A 20097-nucleotide genomic window follows, 5' to 3' on the forward strand; every position below is an offset into this window, starting at 1 on the left:
AAGGGAGAGCAGCCGAAGGAGACAGGCAAGACACAGATTCCGACATCTCGGCCACCTGCAAACTACTTCCTCTGACTGCTGTCCCGTGTCCAGGGGGAGCTGTCCGAAGGGAAGGACAATACAGGTGGGCAGAAAGAGGGCGTAGGAAAAGAGGAGTCTAAGGAGAGACAGAAGGAGGACCAGAGAGGAGAGAAGGGTTGGGGTGGGAAAGAGAGAGAAAACGCGGGAGACAGACAGAGAGAGAGAGAGAGAGAGAGAGAGAGAGAGGTGTGAAAGGTGGTGGTGGGATGAAGTTAGAGATTTTCGCCCTCCGCACCTCCTACGAGGAAAAGACTTCAAACGACCTGGAAGGCGCCGGCGGCAGCCGTGGCCCGTCGTCTCCCCTCTCGGTTGGGGGCGAGGATGACCTGGGCTCGGATGAGGATTGCGCAGCCAACAGCCCGTCCTGCAGCAGCCTAACAGGGGAGCTGGCGACCGACTGCAGCCACAGCAGCAGCAGCAGCGGGGGCGAAGGGAGCGAGAGCGGCTGCTCCGGGGAAGATCCCTCTTTGACAGCCTCAGCCTCGCAAGGCGCTTCCACTGAGACAGGAGGTAACTCCAGCGGGAGCAGCAGCAGCGGTTGCAACCCCAGCGGCGGCTGCAACCCCAGCGGCAGCAATTGCGAGGGAGGGGGCGGGCGGGGCAAGCCCTACACCCGGCGACCAAAGCCCCCTTACTCTTACATCGCGCTCATCGCCATGGCCATTCGCGACTCAGCCGGGGGTCGCCTGACCCTAGCCGAGATCAACGAGTATCTCATGGGCAAGTTCCCTTTCTTCCGCGGCAGCTACACGGGATGGCGCAACTCGGTGCGGCACAACCTCTCGCTCAATGATTGCTTTGTCAAGGTGCTCCGCGATCCCTCCCGCCCCTGGGGCAAGGACAACTACTGGATGCTCAACCCCAATAGCGAGTACACCTTCGCCGACGGGGTCTTCCGCCGCCGCCGCAAGAGGCTCAGCCACAAGGCAGCGGCGCCCCCGTCTTTGCAGCCCGAGGAGAGCGCTCCAGGAGCGGCGGCTGCAGCCGCTGCTGCAGCTGTGGCAGTGGCTCACCCGGCCGGCGCCGCCCGCCTGCTGCTGCCGCCGCCTCCACCTCCTCCCCCTCCTCCTCCCCTGACCTCTGTGGGCCGTGTCCCCGGCGGCGGCGGAGGTGCAGTGCCCTCTTCTTCCACCTCCTCCTCTTCCCTGTCTCCGTCCTCCTGCTCCCCGGGCTGCAAGGAGGAAAACACGAGCCCTGCGCGCAAGTTCTCCAGCTCCTTTGCCATCGACAGCATCCTCAACAAGCCCTTCCGCCGCCGCGGAGACCAGGGCGCAGAGACTCGGTCCTACCCCCAGCCCGCGAGGCTGCTGTGGTCCGCCGCCGCCGCCGGCGCTTCCTCCTTACCCGGCGCTGCTGGATACCCGACCTTAACCGCCTTCCCTCCGGCCCCACACTCCCAACAGCAGTCCCCCCTGTTCCCCAGGGGGGGTGCGCGGGCGGCCATCGCAGGAGGGACCCTCTTGCAGCTGTACGCATATGGAATGGGCGAGCCTGTTCTCCTGGAGACTCAGAGAAGGGAGACGCCGCTGGCTCTGGCTTCTGAGCCTCGTGCAGAGCAGCCCCAAGCGCCGCAGCTTTTCCTCTCGCCTTCCTTCTCCGCCTCGGCCCCTGCCAAGGCTTTCCGAAGTCCGCTGGTTGCGGGCAGTTCGCAGTTGTACTGCCCCCTCCGATTATCCGAAGCCTTACAAGCAGCCTCGGGATGCGGCCCCAGCACTTACCAACCTTACCCCATGGAGACTCTTCTCGCCTAAATGGGAAAATGTGGGGTGAGAAAAGGTGGTGGTATTTGGGCTGGAGAATGGAAAAGGGAGGAGAAGAGAGAAAATTCGGTCTCTTGGTTCTACCCAGAGACTTAAAAAAGAAAATCCAAATTTCACGTGCCTTAAAACCAGATGCATTTTCAAAAGATGTTTTAACTTAATTAGTCCAAAAAAGTTTTATTTTGTCTTTTAATGGACCAAAGCGATTCTTAATCATTGTTTGAAAACTACTTGACTAAGACTTTTCCTCTCTTCTTTACCAAGAAACCCTTCATCCCTAAACCCTCTGCCCTTAACACTTTTCCCTTAATTCTTCCTAGGCAAAAGAAATTTGCAGCTTGATCAGGGAACAATTCCACAAGATATATTATGAGACTACTGTTTGGGGCATACTGGACCCCACTCTGTGTGTGTATGGTTGCATTTGCTGATGTGTTTGAGTGTGAGAGTGTCAGAGTTTTTAGGTCAGTTCTCTGCTATAAACCAATGCATCACTGTGCCAAAAGAGAGAGAAAACTGCATAATTCTAACTGAATTTGTTGATGGATTTTTTCTAGTTAAATTATTTATATTGAAAAAACCCTTTTGAATTGAAAATGTTGCAGGCAACGGGCTACAGCCTTATCTGTGGTTCAGTGATATTTAACTGTGGCCCTTTAGGACTAAACAGTTCCTTACAAAATTAGCATTATAAATTATGTTAAGTGCCAGGATCACTGCCACTGGAAAGCAGATGTGATTTTTATTTTTATTTTTAATGTTATTTTATTTGTATCTGTGTGTATACACTGTGTAAATTTTATAAAACTCAGGCATATGCTTATTTTTGAATAAAATTCACAAAACAATGGGCCTAAGTGTGTATATGGAGTGTCAGAGGTTGTTTTGGTCAAGTGATGAGATCCTAAGAAAACTTCCAGAGTTTTAGGGGGAATATTTCTAATCTAGGCTATCTCCCATGTTTTTATTGCCTTCTTAGAATGGGCCCTTGTTCGAAAGAGCTTAATAAGGCATTATGTTCTTTAACTCTCTCCACCATCATTAAGATCTACCTAACTTACCCAGAAACAGTTTATACGTTCTATGTCCCTCCAAAGAATGTTCTCCTTGGGAACATGATTCTTTAAACAAACTTATCCAGATAATCATCTGCTGGGGAAGTTACTTCTATACCTCTTAGCATATACCTTCCCTTTCCATCCCTCCCCCAAAATACCTGAAGGAATTGTAGTGTGTCTAGGTCCCAACAACTAAAGCCTGCTCTAGCACTTTTAAGTATTTTTCCAGTGCTGAGTATTTTTGTTAAAATAAAGATGTTTGCCTTTTCAGGAATATAGTATTCTAGCAGGGAGTGGGAAACCAGTAACTTTTCTCTTTCTGGGTTTTTCATTTTGTGAAGATTTAAACTGTCATTGTTGCAAAGACAAGTTTGATCATGGGATTGCAGAGCTGGAGGGAAACTTAGGTCAAACTACTCAAGAGTTGGGGGGGGGTGGAATTAAACCTCAGCATTTGTTTGAAACCAGTAACCTCATTCAGAAGAGGTAGGCTAACCACCAAAATCACACCAGAAGAGAAAGATAGACACAGACGGTGAAATATTAAATGAATCTCAGTTTAAGAGGATTAATTTAGGGGACCTGTCAAGTACATGTGCACCTGTTTCTCAGTAAATCCAAAGATAATATTGTTCCAGCACTGAAAGAGTTAAGCCATTCTAAATAAGAGATATACACTGACTGTAAATGTCACTATTACAAAGAGACTCAACCATTGTCCCACCTGTTCATACATACCCAACACACATGCTCCAAGTTGCTAAAGCAGAACTAGAATCCTTCACATTTTTTTTTTCTTTCAGGTAAGAGGGAAAAACAATTGCAGTGTTCCCAGGGTACTGCCTTTTGGCACCAATGAAGAAACACTTTTATCCTCAGTTCTAACTGCTGGTTTTAACTGGTTAGTTTACTGGTGTTAATCTAGTGATTTCAATGAACTATTCTTATTGTTTATTTATATAGATCTCACAATTGAAAAGAGCATTATCAAATCATAACACAATAAAAGACCATTTAGGAAGAAAAGACAAGCTGAGTTGGAAGAATATTAGCAATACTGAATTATCAGAAAATACTACACCAACTAAATATAAATCCATTTTAGATCTGTCCTTGTTCACCTATAGAAGAATGTTGAGGCTCAGTCTACACTGAACAATTAAAATCTCAATATAATGGAAATGGGGAGGGGGAGCTTTCATCTTTCACCTAAAATAAAGAGAATTAAGGTGTATTACTTTGGTTGGAATTATTTGCATAAATGGTTTCAGTCTTTTTCATTTGTAAACACAGTCTGAAAGAAAGGTAAGTTTGTTCAAATTAGCTTTCTACCATTTTGTGGAATTAGTCAACTAATGCTGCCTGATCTTAACCTTAAAAAAAAATCTTTTTCACATGGATGTAGTTTTGTGTTAAATACAAGAAGTAAATTTTTGTAACACAAGCAGCAAAATGTATATACTGCACATATATATGATATAAGAGCATAAAATGCCAAGCAGAAAGTAGACTTTTAAGAAGCAGAGTTATTTGGTTTTTTGTTGGGGGATTTTTAAGCACTCACTGAGTGTCCAACTGCTTCAAGCCCCAGTCTGGGTCACCTAGCTAGGTAGCACTGTGAGGTTTTCTAGAGAGAAATTTCACAAAACATTGACTGAGAACTGGGTGAAATCTCAAAGGCCATCTGGTCCAGATACTATGAACTTTTCCCCTATAAAATAAATAATTTCTAGTACCTTTTTGGGTTCTTAAATTTTTTAAATGCTTTTCTCATACTTTTAAGGATCCAAATTAAAGTGACTAACTCTGGAGCTGGTTTAGGAGGAAATGACAGAAATACAAGGAGAAGTCTATAATGAAGTTTACACTTTTGTCCCAGCTCCCCCGTCCACCTCTCTCTCCTCCTTCCCTTAAATTCTATTTTTTCAGTCTTTCCATAGAAAGAGTTCTCTATGACCAGAAAGCAGAATAATGTCATCAAAATCCTGTTATGATTAAAAAGAAAAAAATTTTACAAATGACATTAATAATTAGCGATGTGTTTCAATTCCCTTGGGTTAGTTAAAATTTGTAGCAAATTCTTTTGATAATTGTCCTGAAAGTGGAAATTCTCATAAGGAGACATTTTGGTTTCTAGGAACTAAGGGGAGGAAGGGGAGTCCTATAAAGACGCTATGTAAAGACCCTTATGACTTGGACGAGAAATCCCCTTCATCGGAAGGAGTTGAAAAAAGAGTTTATCTGCTTGAGAGCCCAGAAGCTATAATGCACAAGACGTTCAGTGGGATGCAGTCTCTATCTCTGACTTTAGCTGATTCCAGGGTCAGTCCTCCTCCCTCCCCCAACACCAGAACGGAGCTGGGGGAAGGGATAGAGGGGGAGGCTTCTAGGACCTCTGCGTTGACAGCCACCGGTTGGCAAGCAGGCAGGCACCCGGCAGGACGCACAATTTGGGAGAATGGACTCCCCTAGGGATCTGGGCTGTAAATCAGGAGACCTGTCAGACCTGAGAGACTGAGATGAATGGGGGGTTGGAGAGGGGACGCTGAGCACACCTGTCCAAACACCCGGCAGCAGCAGGCAACCGCAGAGCAGACACTTGACCGCGGCGGGTGGCATGGGGGATGGTGAGGTGGTCTGTTTGCTTTGGGAGGCTCCGCTGGAATCATCCCCCAACCCCAACACCAAGCTAGGCCACCGGCTGCACTAGCAAGCGGGCAAGGACAAGGAGAGCAGAAGGCAAATAAGGATCAGAGTAGTCCGGATTTGTCCTCCGGGCCTGGCAGGTGTCAGTCTGCTCTCTAAAATGTTCCTCCTGTCTTACTTTGTAGTAGTACCAGTCAACTTGCAGCGCGACGCTCAGAAGGCTTCCTTACCTCTTCGGGAAATGGGGGCTGGGGTGGGTAGATGGAGGCCGTTTCTCCCCACCCTCTACTTTCCCTAGTTTCCTCCCTGATTCTTTCCTCTCTAAGAGACCTGAACTGAGCTAACTCTGTCATTCTCTCCTCAGTTTCCCATTCAACTCCCGTCATGAGGGAAGCAGCAGGTTGTCTAATGGCTTTGTAGGTGGAAACATTTGGCCAATCCTAAGAAGTACCATGCATATACTTTACTATAGCCTTCCACAATCCCCTTCTCTCCACTCCACCCCCAACTGATTCTTCATAAGTGATTAGAAGTGGAAGACATAGGATTTGGGGATGAGGGAGGGGGAAAACCCAGGATCAGAACTCTTGCCTTTTGCAGAGAGCTAGCAGGCTTCTAAGAAGATGACTCCTTGACTGGTTGCAATGATTTACAAATACAGGTGGAATTCAGTTCAATTTGGCCAACTTCTGATGAGCTTCTCTTGTATTAAGGGCACTATGCTACTAAGAAATGGTCCCTGCTTTCACTGAGCTTATATTTTAGTTGTGGACAATGCATAAGAGGAAAGTAGAGGGGGATTTTTTCCCCTTCCTCCTGCCTCCCAACTATGGCTCCACTTAACTGTATTCCTTTGAGCTTCCCCCATGTGTCTTATATGCCATGTCTAGATTCAAATTCTCCTTCTACTTCAGAACTGGTGTTGAAGAGTTGATCTGAGATCATCTAGTTCAATCCTCTCATTTTACAGATAAGGAAAATCAGGACTAGAAAGATTAAGCAACCTGTCTAAAGTCACAAAGGCAGGAAGTAGCCAAGGATTCAGACCTGGTCCTCTGAGCCGGAACCAGTTCTCTTCCCACTGGTAAACAGTATGATATGATAAGTGTTAAAGAAATGTGGGGAGAAAAAAGGAATATGCTACCTCAACAAAAGATCATTATATTGCAACTAACATAATTAGGGTAGGCTTCATGGAGAAGATTGTGTTTGAGTTGGAATTTAAAAGAGGAATTCAGGAATTCAAGGGGGTGAGGGAGAAAATTCTGTCTGGTCTCATAGCAACATAGAAATGAAATAATTTCAATCCACTTTTGAAACCATATATAACCAAATCTTTGTCTCTAATGTATTGCCAGACACACTGTAGGAATTTAACAAATTGTTGATGGCTTGTGGAAGACAATCATCTAGATGATTAGACTCTTGAACTGGAATATTCAGATAATTTAGCTAGAGAAAGGAGAAACAGGACAGATGTTTGGCTTATATTATCCAGAGAACTGCTCCAGTACTTTGCTTTGCTAACATTCTCTCTCAGTCTGTCCCAAACAGGAGAAAGACAAGTTTCTTTCATTTCTGAGAAGATTGAGCCTATGAAAGATCCTATGAATGTTTTAGGAGGAACCTCGCTTTGATTTCATTTTTCTTGCACACTTACCTGAATTTTTTTGCACTAGAGTTGTGTATATATCATATTTCCTACTAGACTGTAAACACCATGATAACTTGAACCTTGTCTTACCTTATTTTGTATCTAATCCACATGGGAAGGGGCCACACCCCAGTAAAACTAACTGGGCAGATGGGCTAAACCAGGTTGACGGTAACTGATAGGGCTCAAACTGATCAGTGAGTTAAGGGGATGTCTACCCCAAGACTTCCCCCAAAGAACTGGCAGGTGGGAACAAGTTGTTCCAATGGAGCTTGGTTAGACATTGAAGATGCCAAGGTTATCCAGTGCATCCTGAGTCATTGACTGTCAATGATTGACAGTCATCAACTTTTGTCTTGCCACTGGACTCTGGAAGAGAGAGTGAGGCTTATGACTTTGTGCAACTCTGCCTCACTTAAGTAAAATTCATGAGCAAGTCAAGATATTACCCCCATGATGTCATTGGACCCCTTCAAAGATGAAGGACACACAACAATAATAACCCAGCTCTCAATATATGCTTTGCACATAGCTTTTAATAAAGCTGTTGAATTGATGTTCATACTCACAACAGTTAAGTTTGATCCATTAGCCACAGTGTTTCTCAGATTAGAGAGACACAGCGTGATGGAGTAGATAGACAGCTGGCCTCCAAGTCAGGAAGAGTTGGGTTCAAATTCTGCCTCTAACAATACTATAAATTGCAAAAGATGACCAATTGGCAGGAGGTTCCATATCTGTGAGTTTCCTGTACCCCTGAAATTTCAGGTGCAGTCCCTATCCTTTGATTCCTCAGTGTTGTGCAGGCAGGGTTCCCTGTAGCTGGGAATAATTCATGACCACTTCTGTTTATTTGACTGAGGTGATACAAAATAATACAAAATAATAGAAAATAACAAGTGACACAAAATAAGTGATAAGTGATACAAAATCCTATGAAATTTGCTGCGCTGGGCTCTTTGTTTCCATGGGGAATTTAAAATGAGTATGTCCCAGATGGTAAGATTGTAGAATAATTGGTAGAGTTCAGGACTTGGAATTAAGAAGAACTTGGTTCAAATCCTGTCTCTGACACACTGTAGCCATGTGACCCTGGGCAAGTCACTTAACCTCTTTGTGCCTCAGTTTCTTCATCTGTACAAAATGAAGAGATTAGACTAGATGGCCTTTAAGGCTCCTTTTAAATCTACGATCCTTATAATAAGTGTTCTTACAAGGAAGTAAGATGTGTCCAAGATACCTGTGTTTGACCGCTGTTTTAGTGAGAAGTACTGGCAGGGACAGGGATAGAGATTTTAGAAAAAGTAATTCTCTTTTGTATGGAGCTGGGTGCAGTGGAAAAAGTGCTAGGATTGGAATCAGACCCTGGATTCAAATCCCACCTCTGCTATTCCCTACTTGTGCAACCTTGGACAAGCCATTTAAGTTCTCTGGGCCTCAGTTTCCTCATATGTGAAAGAAGGAGATTGGTCTACAAACCTAATGTCCCTTCTAGCTCTTAGCCTAGGATCCTATGCTTCTCTGGTCCCATAACATTATAGACTGTCCTGGTAGGAAGCCCTAAATCAAGCTAATGAAACATAAAGACCCTGCCTCACTTAAGTAGGATTGATTTTAGCAACTGACAAATTTTCCTATTAAAAAAAAATCTTAAAACACATCCACATGACTGCCATCTTTCTTGGGAGCTAATGATCTTTAGTAGGCCATTCCTTTGTAAGTGTGAATGAGCACATGAATGTTTTGCTATTTGGGTCTGGCATTTTCCCAATGATCATAGTTTCCTTAATACCCTACCCCAGATCACAGTAGCTGAGCTATACCATAATCCTGGAACGTAAATTGTGAATTCTTTCCTTACCACCCTGTGGCATGATTATTTCTTGCCTTCAAATGCCCTGGTGTTTATTAAGTAATAGTGTTTAACATTATCCAATGAGACTATGGATTTTCAGCAAAACTTCGATTATCCTTTAGCATACTTTGCTAATTCCTGATGTTGTCAATAAGCAGTGCCACATTTATTTCTATCTGTATGAACAGAAGACCATGGTCTAAATCATCAGAAGACTAATTCTCCCTGGGTTTAAAGTAATCTCTCAAATTGGCAAAGTTCCTGGTGTCATGAAAATGTGGCTATCATGGACTCATTTTGGAGCTATTTCTGCTCAGCATCATTAAGATGGATACGCTATTAAAAGTGAATGTTGTTCTTGTCAAAGACTAATCAACCGCCAACTTCTGTGTGTATTTGAAGGGAGAAATGGATCAGCCTTCATTCTTGGTGAATTACAGCCAAATGTAAATATTAACACAATCCCATATTTTCCTTACCACTCTTGGATCCTCAGTGCCTTTCTTTTCAGGAAAAGCTTAAGTTAGACAACTTACAATAACTTCATAGCCACATCACATCTGTTTGGAGCCCAAAATAAATATAGATGTACAACATCTCTGATGTGTATTTGTTGTTCCTGATAACCAATTTCCAGCTATTAAGGCAAAATGTAGAAAGAGTTGTGCCTCTGCATTTTGCTTCCTCCCAATTGGCAAAATAGCTATAATGCCTCAAAGTCATTCAAGGGCCCATTCAAGAAGGAACATTGGATTGAGAATCAGGAGATATGGACTCTTCTATTCATTCCCCTCCCCCTCCCCGACTATTAGCCTCTGCCAATAAAGAGCTATCTGTTTCTCAGCTTCCACATCTGCAAAATTTAGGGGAAGCATTAGTGATCATTAAGATACCTTTCACAATCCCAGTAACTTTCCAAACCAAAATTACCTTCCCTAGACACCAATCCTCTACCTGTGCTGTCTATCCCTAGTGGAGTATAGGGTCCTTGGGGGTAGGGGACTCTCCTATCTCTGTCCCCAGCACTAAACAGAGTGCTTATCATATAGTAAGCACTTAATAAATGCTTTTTTATTCATTCATTCCAGTTCCAAATTCTTATGATCATATAAGAAACTCCTAAATTATGTCAAAGGTGATGGATAAACGGCTTTTTACCCTGCCCTCAATTCTTGATCAAGCATAATTTTAGGAATACAGATTCATAAGATTTAAAGCTAGAAAGGACCTTAGGTCATACAGTAAAATCATCACTTTACAGAAGGGGGACAGTAAGGACCAAATATGTTTCCAAGGTCACACAACTCTAAACATACACCCAGGTACACACTTATGCAAGTTTAAAGATGATGGATATGAAATGGATCATAGTAAGATACTTGTAATTCTGATGGTTAAAACAGATGCTCTAATAAATATCTCATCTTAATACAGTGCTCTAGGTAATTAAAGTGATATTAAATTAATTTAAATAAATAAAATAAATAAATTTTAATTTAAATAATACCCCTATTACTGTAAGTAGATAGAATTACATCCTTTTAGAAATGGAAGGGAGCTCAGAGGCCATTTAGTCCAACCCAAACCCTGGAAAGATTCTCTTCTTTTTTTTGTTTAAGGCGATTGGGGTTAAGCGACTTGCCCAGGGACACACAGCTAGTAAGTGTCAAGTGTTTGGTCTGAGGCCGAATTTGAACTCAGGTCCTCCTGGCTTCAGAGCTGGTGCTCTATCCACTGCGCCACCTAGCTGCCCAGAAAGATTCTCTTCTACACCCTACCAGAGAAGCAGTGATTTGGCCTTCCTTGACACCCTACAGTGAGGGGCCCCTATTCCTTCTTGAGGAGTGCCTAGTCCGTATTGGGACAGTTCTAAAGGTTACAAAGTTTTTCCTGACATCAAGCCTAAATTTGCCTCTTGGCAATTTCCACCCATTGCTCTTAGTTCTTCTGTTCCCAAGAGCCAAGCTGAACAACAGACAGTCAATGAATCTTCCTCAAATGTGCTTCCTTGGTTGGACTGAATACAACCCTCCAAATGGGGTTCTCTCATTCCCTTCTTCCTGGAAGCTATCTATTTCAATGTAGCCCAAAATCCCATTAGCTTCTTTGAATACCATATCATCCTGTTGGCTCCTATTGAAGTTGTAGTCCATCAAAATCCCCAGTTCAACCTTCAGTCTAACCATGTCTCTCCCACCTTGTACTTCTGAAGACAGTATTTTTTTTAACCCATTAAGATTTTTATATTTATCTTTATTAAATTTTGTCTTATTGGATTCAGCTCCATGTCCTAACCAGTTAAGGGTTTTTGTTTTTGTTTTTGTTTTTTTTTTGTTTGCTTTTTTGCATTCTGACTCTTTTACCCATTTCAACACTCAGGACAGTGCCTTACATTTAGTAAGTACCTAATAAATGGTTGTTGGATTAGATTGGGATGGAAAGTGTAGGAGGATAGAGTAGAGAAGGGAAGGAGGAGAAGGGGAGCATATTCTTTTGGGGGGAAAATTCTGGGATCCACAAGAAAGTACTAATTTATAAACAAATATAACTTCTTAAGAACATTCTCCTTCAAAAAACTATTAGATAGGTCCATGAAACCTCTAATTCAGGCCCAGGAAAAGTATTGCAGACAGTCTTTCCCTGAGGCTATCTGATATCTCATTGTGGAAGCTTATGCTTCACCAGAAAGGGTAGGTAAAATTGTACAGGTAAGCATGTTTATCTATCTCCAGTGTCTTCTTTTTTCTCTTTTCTCCATACTTTTATCCCCCTGGCAGAACTTTCTTAATACACATACACACACACACACACACACACACACACACACACACACAAGCATACCACCACCACCTAAAGTCTTCACTCTCTTTATCTTTCTACTATTTTTTTTTTGGTGAGGCAATTGGGGTTGTGACTTTCCCAAAGTCACACAGTTAGTAAGTATTATGTGTCTGAGGCTGGATTTGAACTCAGGTCCTCCTGACTCCAGGGCTGGTGCTCTATCCACTGTGCCACCTACCTGCCCTACCTTCTACTATTTTTAAAAAAGCAATTTCAAGAGGGAAATACACATTTAATAAAATCAAAATTGTGAATGTGAATTGGATGAGTTCACCCATAAAATGGAAGTAGATGACAAAATGGATTAGAAACCAGAATTCAACAACATGTTGTCTATAAGAGGCACACTTGAAACAGAAAGACACATACAGAGTTAAAATAAAGAGCTGGAGTAGAATCTGTTCTGCTTCAGTTGAAGTGAAAAAGGCAAGGATAGTAATCAAGATCTCAGACAAAGTAAAAGCAAAAGCAGACCTAATTAAAAGAGATAATAAGGGAAACTACATTTAAAAAAAAAAGGTCCCACAAACAAGTAATATCAAAAAATTTTGCAGCAAATTTCTCTGATAAAGGCCCCATTTCTTAAATATATATGTAACTGAGTCAGGTTTATAAAAATAAAAGCCATTCCCAAATTGATAAATGGTCAAAGGATATGAACAGGCAGTTTTCAGAAGAAGAAATCAAAGCTGTCTATGGTCATATGAAAAAATGTTTTAACTAACTATTGAGGAGAAAAAGGCAAATTAAAACAACTCCAAGGTATGACCTCACACCTATCAGAAATGACAAATGCTGTGAGGATAAGGGAAAACAAACACACTAATAAACTATTGGTGCGATAGTAAATTGGCCCCACCCTTCTGGAGAACAATTTGGAACTATGCCTAAAGGGCTATAAAACTGCATGCCCTTTGATCCAGCAATACCACTAGTAGGTCTGCATCCCAAAGAGGTCAAAGGAAAAAGCAAAAGGTCCTGTATGTACAAAAATATTTATATAAAAATAAAAATAAAAATAAAAATATTTATAGCAGCTCTTTGTGGTGGCAGAGAATTGAAAATTGAAGGGCTGCTCATCAATTGGGAAATGGCTGAACAAGTTGTGGCATATGATTGTGATAGAGTACTATTGTGCTATGAGAAATGATGAGGGGGTGGTTTCAGAAAAACATGGCAAGAACTATATGAACTGATGCAAAGTAAAGTGAAAAGAACCAGGAGATCATTGTGCACAGTAATAGCAATGTTGCAATGATGATGAACTGTGAAAAACTTGACTACTCTGATCAATACAATGATCCAAAACAATTCCAAAGGACTCAAGATGAAAAAATGCTCTCCACCTCCAGAAAGAGAACTGATGAACTGTGACTGCAAACTGAAATATAATTTTCTCACTTTCTCTAGCTTTTTTTCACTTTTTAAAAAATATAGCTAATATGGAAATATGCTTTGCATGATTTCATATGTATAATTGACATGATATTGTTTGTCTTCAAACTGGGTGGGGGATATGGTGGGAGGGTGGGAGAGAATCTGAAACTCAAAATTTAAAAAGAAAAGAATGCTTACAATAAATAAATAAGAATTTTTTTCAAAGAAAAAACAATCTCAAGAAAGATTCTGATAAACTCACTCACAGGAAAGCATAAAACAACTTATAAGGTTTTTGTGGTTTTTGTTTGGAGATGTTTGCATTTTAATTGAAGACAAAGCCCCTTGTTTGACAGGTCAAAAGAATAAAGATCTAATTTTAGAACTTGGGAGCAGGAGAATCTTTCCAATTTTTCTTAAGTCACATCAAGTAGGCAGCTACTCATTCTATCTACAAGATGTACTGCTCACCCCCAATAAGATACCCTAATGAACTACCTATAACTTCATCATCTATAGTTGCCATAGTCCCATAATGGAAGAAAGTATGCAAAACTCACCAGTAATCATTGAATCTTACTTTGGTTGAGAGAAAGCTGGACAGACATAACGTGGTACCAGAGAGGAGAGATTAATCAGGAATACTAAAAAACTACACATTCATTGGATGAGAGGCAGCATGGTATAGCGAGAAAGATGCTTGACTCAGAACTAGAAACTTGGGATCAAATCCTACGTACTGAACTTATTGATTGCATGATAATGGGTTAGTAACATAACCTCTATGAGCCTCAAGTTACTCCTCTATAAAATGGGGATAATAATGTCTGTCATACCTACCTCATATGGTTATTGTGAATATTAAATGAGTAAAATATGTAAAGAAATATAGAAATGTCAGTTCTCATTATTCTAAGACAATTATGCAAAACCCAGGTCTAACATATGATGTTCCAAGGCCTTCTAAAATGAACTACAGAATGCTATTCAGAAAATAAAAATAATAGCTGACATTTATATAGTATCTTTAAGGTTTGCAGAGCTTTTCAGATATTTCATTTGATCCTTACAACAACCCTGTGAAGTAGGTAGTACAATCATTTTATAGTTGAAAAAACTAAGACTCCAGTTAATTAAATGAATTGTTCATAGTCACACTACTAGTAAATGTCAGAGGGGAAGATGTGGAAGCATCCATAACTATCTAGATAAAATCTCTGCCCTCACTACCTATACATCAATACACACATATACATTTGCACATAGACATCTACCATAGTATCATTGCCAACTTTTATACTATCTCTAGTCATGAAGTAATCCAGGTACCAGAGGGATTTTCTCCCACAGCCTTCTCTAAGAATTTTTGTTTAATTTTCTTTTCCAATTTTCTGTTCACTAATTCAAGAGATGCCAGGAAAATCTTGAGCAAACATATACTTTTGACCCCTTCCAATAATTATTCATAGTCTTTCATATGAAGCAAGATTATGGTTATTATTCCTCATATTTATTGGCTGCACCCCTTTGAGTAATAGCCTCTAGGGACATTTATAAGTACAATAAAAGACATCATTATTGTTAGGAGCAAACAAGCTGAGTGTTACTTACTTCAGTAAGAGAGGCTCCATAGCATAATTGAAAGAGCACAGAGTTTGGAGTCAGAAGACAGGGTGGAATACCAGCTCCATGACTCAGTACCTATGTGTCTTAGGCAAATCATTGCTCTTAAATTCCTCATCTGTAAAATGAAGAAGTAGAACTAAATGCTGTCTAAGGCCCCTTCCAGCTCTAAATCTATTCAAGTCAAATAATGTTTATTCAGTATATTCCAAGCATTGTGCTGGAATGGGGGCAGGGTAGAAGGGGAAAGGGGCTACCTAGATAAAAATGCAATAGCAGCCTCTATCCTCAAGGAACTTTGATTCACCTGGGGTAAAGGACAGGACAGGACCACAGATAAGTATAATATAAGGAAAATTAAGGGAGAGAGAGCACTAATAACTGGTGGGAGTGTGATGCGAGGGGAACAGGAAAACTTTCATAGAGGAGGGACCACATCACCTTTCCTGATGGAGGAGCTAAACCTTAAAGGCAGATAAGGCTTCTAGTCTCTTATATTGTTAACAAAGGTTAATTATAAAAACACTTCACGAAAAATGCTATTTCTTTTACTTCAAGGGCTATCATTGTGCTGAACATTTAGTAACTACTCACTAAATCTCATTGACTTGACTTATAGGTCCTACATAAGTTAAATGGAATTAGCCTGTACAGTAGTGTTCTCACAAAATGTGGCCTGAGGACCATTAGGGACCCAGAAAAGATATCTAATGGGCTACCTCCTTCTTCTCCTATGGTTGTATATACGCAAGCATATATTCCAACTAGATATAGTAAAAAAATTCAGTCATCAATAAGCCACAGTTTTGTTTACCTAGGAAGCTAGAAATGCTGGTCCCACTACTCACAAACTGTCTTAATGAGTCAAATAGAGACAGCTACATCTTTCAGGAATGGTTGTTTCAACTGCACTAGTATAGAGACAGCCAAGGCCCAGCTTAGGTGTAGGACAATTAGGGCGCTGCTTCTGTGATTTCCCTTGAAGGGTGCCAAAGACCTGAGCTTCTGAAAATATCTCTCCCAACGAGCTTTCTATGGTACCTGAAATTCTCACCACTGAGGTCACTCCATTGAGTTAAATGACAAAAAGGGTCACATAGCTTGTGACCCTGAGCAAGTTACTTCACCCTGTTTACCTCAGTTTCCTCATCTATAAAATCAGAGAAGGAAAAGCCAAATCATGCCCATATCTTTGAGAAAACTCCAAATAAGGTCGTTAAAAATTGGACATGATCAAAGTGACTGAACAACAAAAAAGTCTCCAGAGAGCAGTTAATGGCATTAAGATGTATACAAAGAACATGTTATCATTCTTATTTTGCTCAAATGGATGTTATGACTTTTCTAATAAAAATGTAAATAGTTCTAATTTTATGGTTTTATTTGGAGTTAAACAAATTTTGCCTGATTCACAATTTTTCCTGAAGTTTTCATGCCACTTTTGAGCTTTTTATTTTTATACTTTAATAACAGGTTGTAAGTATGACTTATGTGATTCTTAATCTCCCTGTTAATAAGCACTGAAATTTCCTTTCCCAAATGACATGCCTTTTAGTTTCACTAGCCATAGGACATATTTTACTTTTGTGTATATTGAGAGTAGCCGTTTTTTTATTTGTCAGTGAATGCGAAATGAAACTACAGTCTCTATAGTTGGACAACATAAATACTCTAAATTTAAAATTTTGCTTTTAAATTCCATTTACAGATTATTTTGATCATATTCATTACCTGTTATTGAAATAAATGCACAAGAACATTGTGAAGATTCTGCAAATAAATGAGTTCTACTTTGAACCTTCCCCCTCTTGCTCCCCACCCCCCACTCAAAAAGTGAAATATTTCAGAATGAAATATGAGATTATTAGAGTCCCTGGAATTAGAAAGGTCCAATCTGGAAATGTTTCATGGAAGAGGCGAATGTTGGTGGACAGTTTTGAAGGGAGGTGAAGGAAAGCATTTCCTCTCTTGTTCTTCTCTGCCTTGGGGTAGAAGAGAAGGATGACGTTCATATTCTCTGATGACTAGAATCTAAGTAGAATAACTAATATATCAAAAGACTGAGACAGAATCCAAAATAGATCCCCACAGGGTAGAACGATGGGAAAAAATTGGAACTTAAGCATAAATGTAAAGTCCTGCGCTTGGGTTCAAAAAATCAACTGCATAAGCTGGGGTAACTGCTAGACAATAGTTTTGTGAAAAGGATTTTTTGTGGCTTTAATGAACTGAAATCTCAATATGAGAATATTGTCATGGCAACTAAAAAAGCCAACCCTAAGCTAGACTGCCTTGAGAAGCATGCTGTCCAGATTGATGAGTATGACTGGATATGGTGGTTGTTTTGTATTTTTCCTTCTTGCAAACCTTAAAGCTATTACATAAATGTCAATTATTATTTTTATTTACTGAGTACAATTTTGTATCTCATTATATGAGACCCTGGAACATGGCTATGTTTTAGACAGCAATTCTGCAAAATTATTTTAGGATAATGAGTTGATGTTTCTAAGGTTGTGCTTTAAGGTTGATAAAGTGCTCTTTGTGTTTTATTTAATCTTCACATCTGGAGTACTATGTTCAATTCTGAGTTTCATATTTTAGGAAAGACACTAGAAGAGGATGTGAAGAGATTACAGATAGTGCCATGCAGGGATAGGTTGGAAAAAGAAAGACATGGTGGGAGTGAGGTTTTAGTAGGGGAAGAGGGAGGGGTGATAGCTTTTTTCAAGATTTTGTAGGGTTACCATAAAGAAGAAAGATTCAACTTGTTCTGCTTGGCCACAGAGAGCAGAACCAGGAGCCATAGGTTTTCACCTATGAATGAAACAATGAAAGTTATACAAAAGCAGTATGGACTGGCCTGGGAAGTAGCAAGCTCCATCTCACTGGAGGCTTCCAAACAGAAGCTGGATGACCCCTGGTCCTCACTATTATAAAGGTTCAGATACAGGTTAGACTATGGGATTTCTGAGGTCCCTTCCAGTGCTAAGATCTTCCGGTTCTTGGTTCAGTCATTGAGTTATCCTTGGTAATATCTGTCTCTTGGTTCCCTCCATTATCTTTTGATTTTAGCCCAATGGCATAGAGGCCAAATTGCTGGTCTTGTAATTGGGAAAGCCTGAGTTCAAACCCTGACTTGGACATTTACTAACTGTATAATCCTGGGCAAACTGTTTAACCTGTCTGAACTTCAGTTTCTTAATCTATAAAAATGAGGACAATAAAAGCTCTACCCAATACAGTTGTTATGAGAATCAAATGAGAGGACATACATAAATTGCTTTGCAAACTTTAATTTATAAGTGCAAACTAGTATTGTTATTATTAAGCTTGGTGAAGGCAAGGACTATTTCATTTTTGTCTTTGCACCCTCCTCCCCAAACCCCTCCCTCCCCCACACAGAGCACAGTGCCTTACAGTCAACAGGTACTTATTAATATGTTTATTTAATGACTAATTGCCTGAATATTCCCAATAGTCACAGTCAAGCTTCATTTATGTCAGGAGTAGTCTGAAGGCTGGTGGCAGCAAGGTGGTGCTGTGGATAGAGCACTAAGCCTGAAGTCAGGAAGACCTGAGTTCAAGTCTGGCCTCAGACACTAATTAGATGTGTAACCTTGGGCAGATCACTTAAACCCTGTTTGCCTCAGTTTCCCCATCTGTAAAATGAGCTGGAGAAGGAAGTGACAAACCACTGCAGTATCTTTGTCAGGAAAACCCCAAATGGGGTCACAAAGAGTTGGACATGACTGAAATAAATGAACAAAGTCTGAAGGCTGGACTTAATCACTGTAATCAAACATATCTTAATATTTGGTTGGGTCCCTGATGTCATCATCCCTCCACCAATGCAGATCACAGCTCCTCTACACCTTCTCATCCTGTGTATTTCTTAACCCATTTCATCAAACATATCAGCATAAAATCTCCCTTCCCTGCCAGACACAGTGAAAGGACCAGTTCAAACAAAATATTTCCCTAAAATGTTTTGCCAGAGAAGTCTGGTTCTGCTGATAAGAAGCTCAGAGACACACCCAAGTTCATTTGTGAATTCTTCCAGAAAAGTGAATGCTGCCTTTAAGTAGACAAAAACCATACTCTCTTTGGGGCCAGTGGCCTGTACAGCCTCAAATCATATTCCAATACAAAAAGATAAAACAATTTTGTCTCTTGTCAGGAAACTTTTCAATAACAGAAGTAGCCAGTACTGCCCTGGGGGTATGGGCCTGTCAGTCAGTAGTGTTGCCTGTGATCCCTAGGCTGAGTCAGGAAAGCTTGAGAACTATGGGTAAAGGTATTGGCTGGGTACTTAATTGGTGATTAGCTGATCTTTCATTTGGACTACTTGTGGAGGTGGGATCTGCAGCAGTAGGCTAGAGTTAGCATGTTGAAACTGAATAGCAACATCAGTTCCCTCAATTTATTACCCTTCTGTCAGGAGAGCAAAGGTTCCCAACAAGGAAAAGGTGAAAGGGTAGCACCTCTGTCCTGCTCACTTGGACTATCAGCCCCACTGCCCCCTAAACCTGTGTCCATGGCAGGATTTCAGATGAGGTTCAGGCATAATAGAAGGCTCACTAGGCTAGGAATTAGTAGATCTGGACTGTAGACCTCCTTTTGACATTAAATGGCTGTGTGATCTTAGACAAGGAAGGAAGGAAACAAGCGTTTATTAAGTGTCTGTTAAGTGCCAAGTACTTTACAAATATTATTTCATTTAATCTTCGCAACAACCCTAAAAGGTACTATTATTATTCCCATTTTATAGTTGAGGAAACTGAGACAGGCAGCAGTTAAGTGACTGGCCCAGGATCATATAACTAGGAGGTGTCTAAGGCTGGATTTGAACTCAAATCTTCCTGACTTTAGGCTCAATGCTTTATTCACTGTGCCACCTAGCTGCAGAGAGGAAGGAAAGATGAAAGGAGGGACACATATAGAGAAAGAATGAAAAGATCTGAAATTGGGGGGGGTAAAGAGGAGAGAGGAAGAAAGGGAAGTGAGGAGGAGATAGGGGGAGGAAAAAGAAAGGGAGAAGGGACAGGGGAAAGAAGGAAGGAGGGAGGGAAGTGTGGGAAGAAAACTCAATGGGTGAGAAGTCAAATCCTATTGGAAATACATTGAGTGCATGCGAGTGGCACCTGTGTCTTCAGTTACCTGCTTCTGTGCTGGATTTAGCCCTTAGAGATCTTCTAATGA

The 20097-nt window shown here is 41.1% G+C and overlaps 1 protein-coding gene across 1 annotated transcript; it reads left to right on the top strand.

Annotated features, from left to right (window-relative positions):
• The first annotated feature begins 220 nt into the window (after positions 1-220).
• Positions 221-2648, top strand: FOXQ1 (forkhead box Q1). The gene has a single exon (XM_027865522.1). The coding sequence runs from the start codon at positions 288-290 to the stop codon at positions 1830-1832; it is 1545 nt and encodes a 514-aa protein (XP_027721323.1). The 5' UTR covers positions 221-287; the 3' UTR covers positions 1833-2648.
• Positions 2649-20097: the final 17449 nt, after the last annotated feature.

Source organism: Vombatus ursinus, unplaced genomic scaffold (assembly GCF_900497805.2).
Source record: "Vombatus ursinus unplaced genomic scaffold, bare-nosed wombat genome assembly UNPS02000577.1, whole genome shotgun sequence".
NCBI lineage: Eukaryota > Metazoa > Chordata > Mammalia > Diprotodontia > Vombatidae > Vombatus > Vombatus ursinus.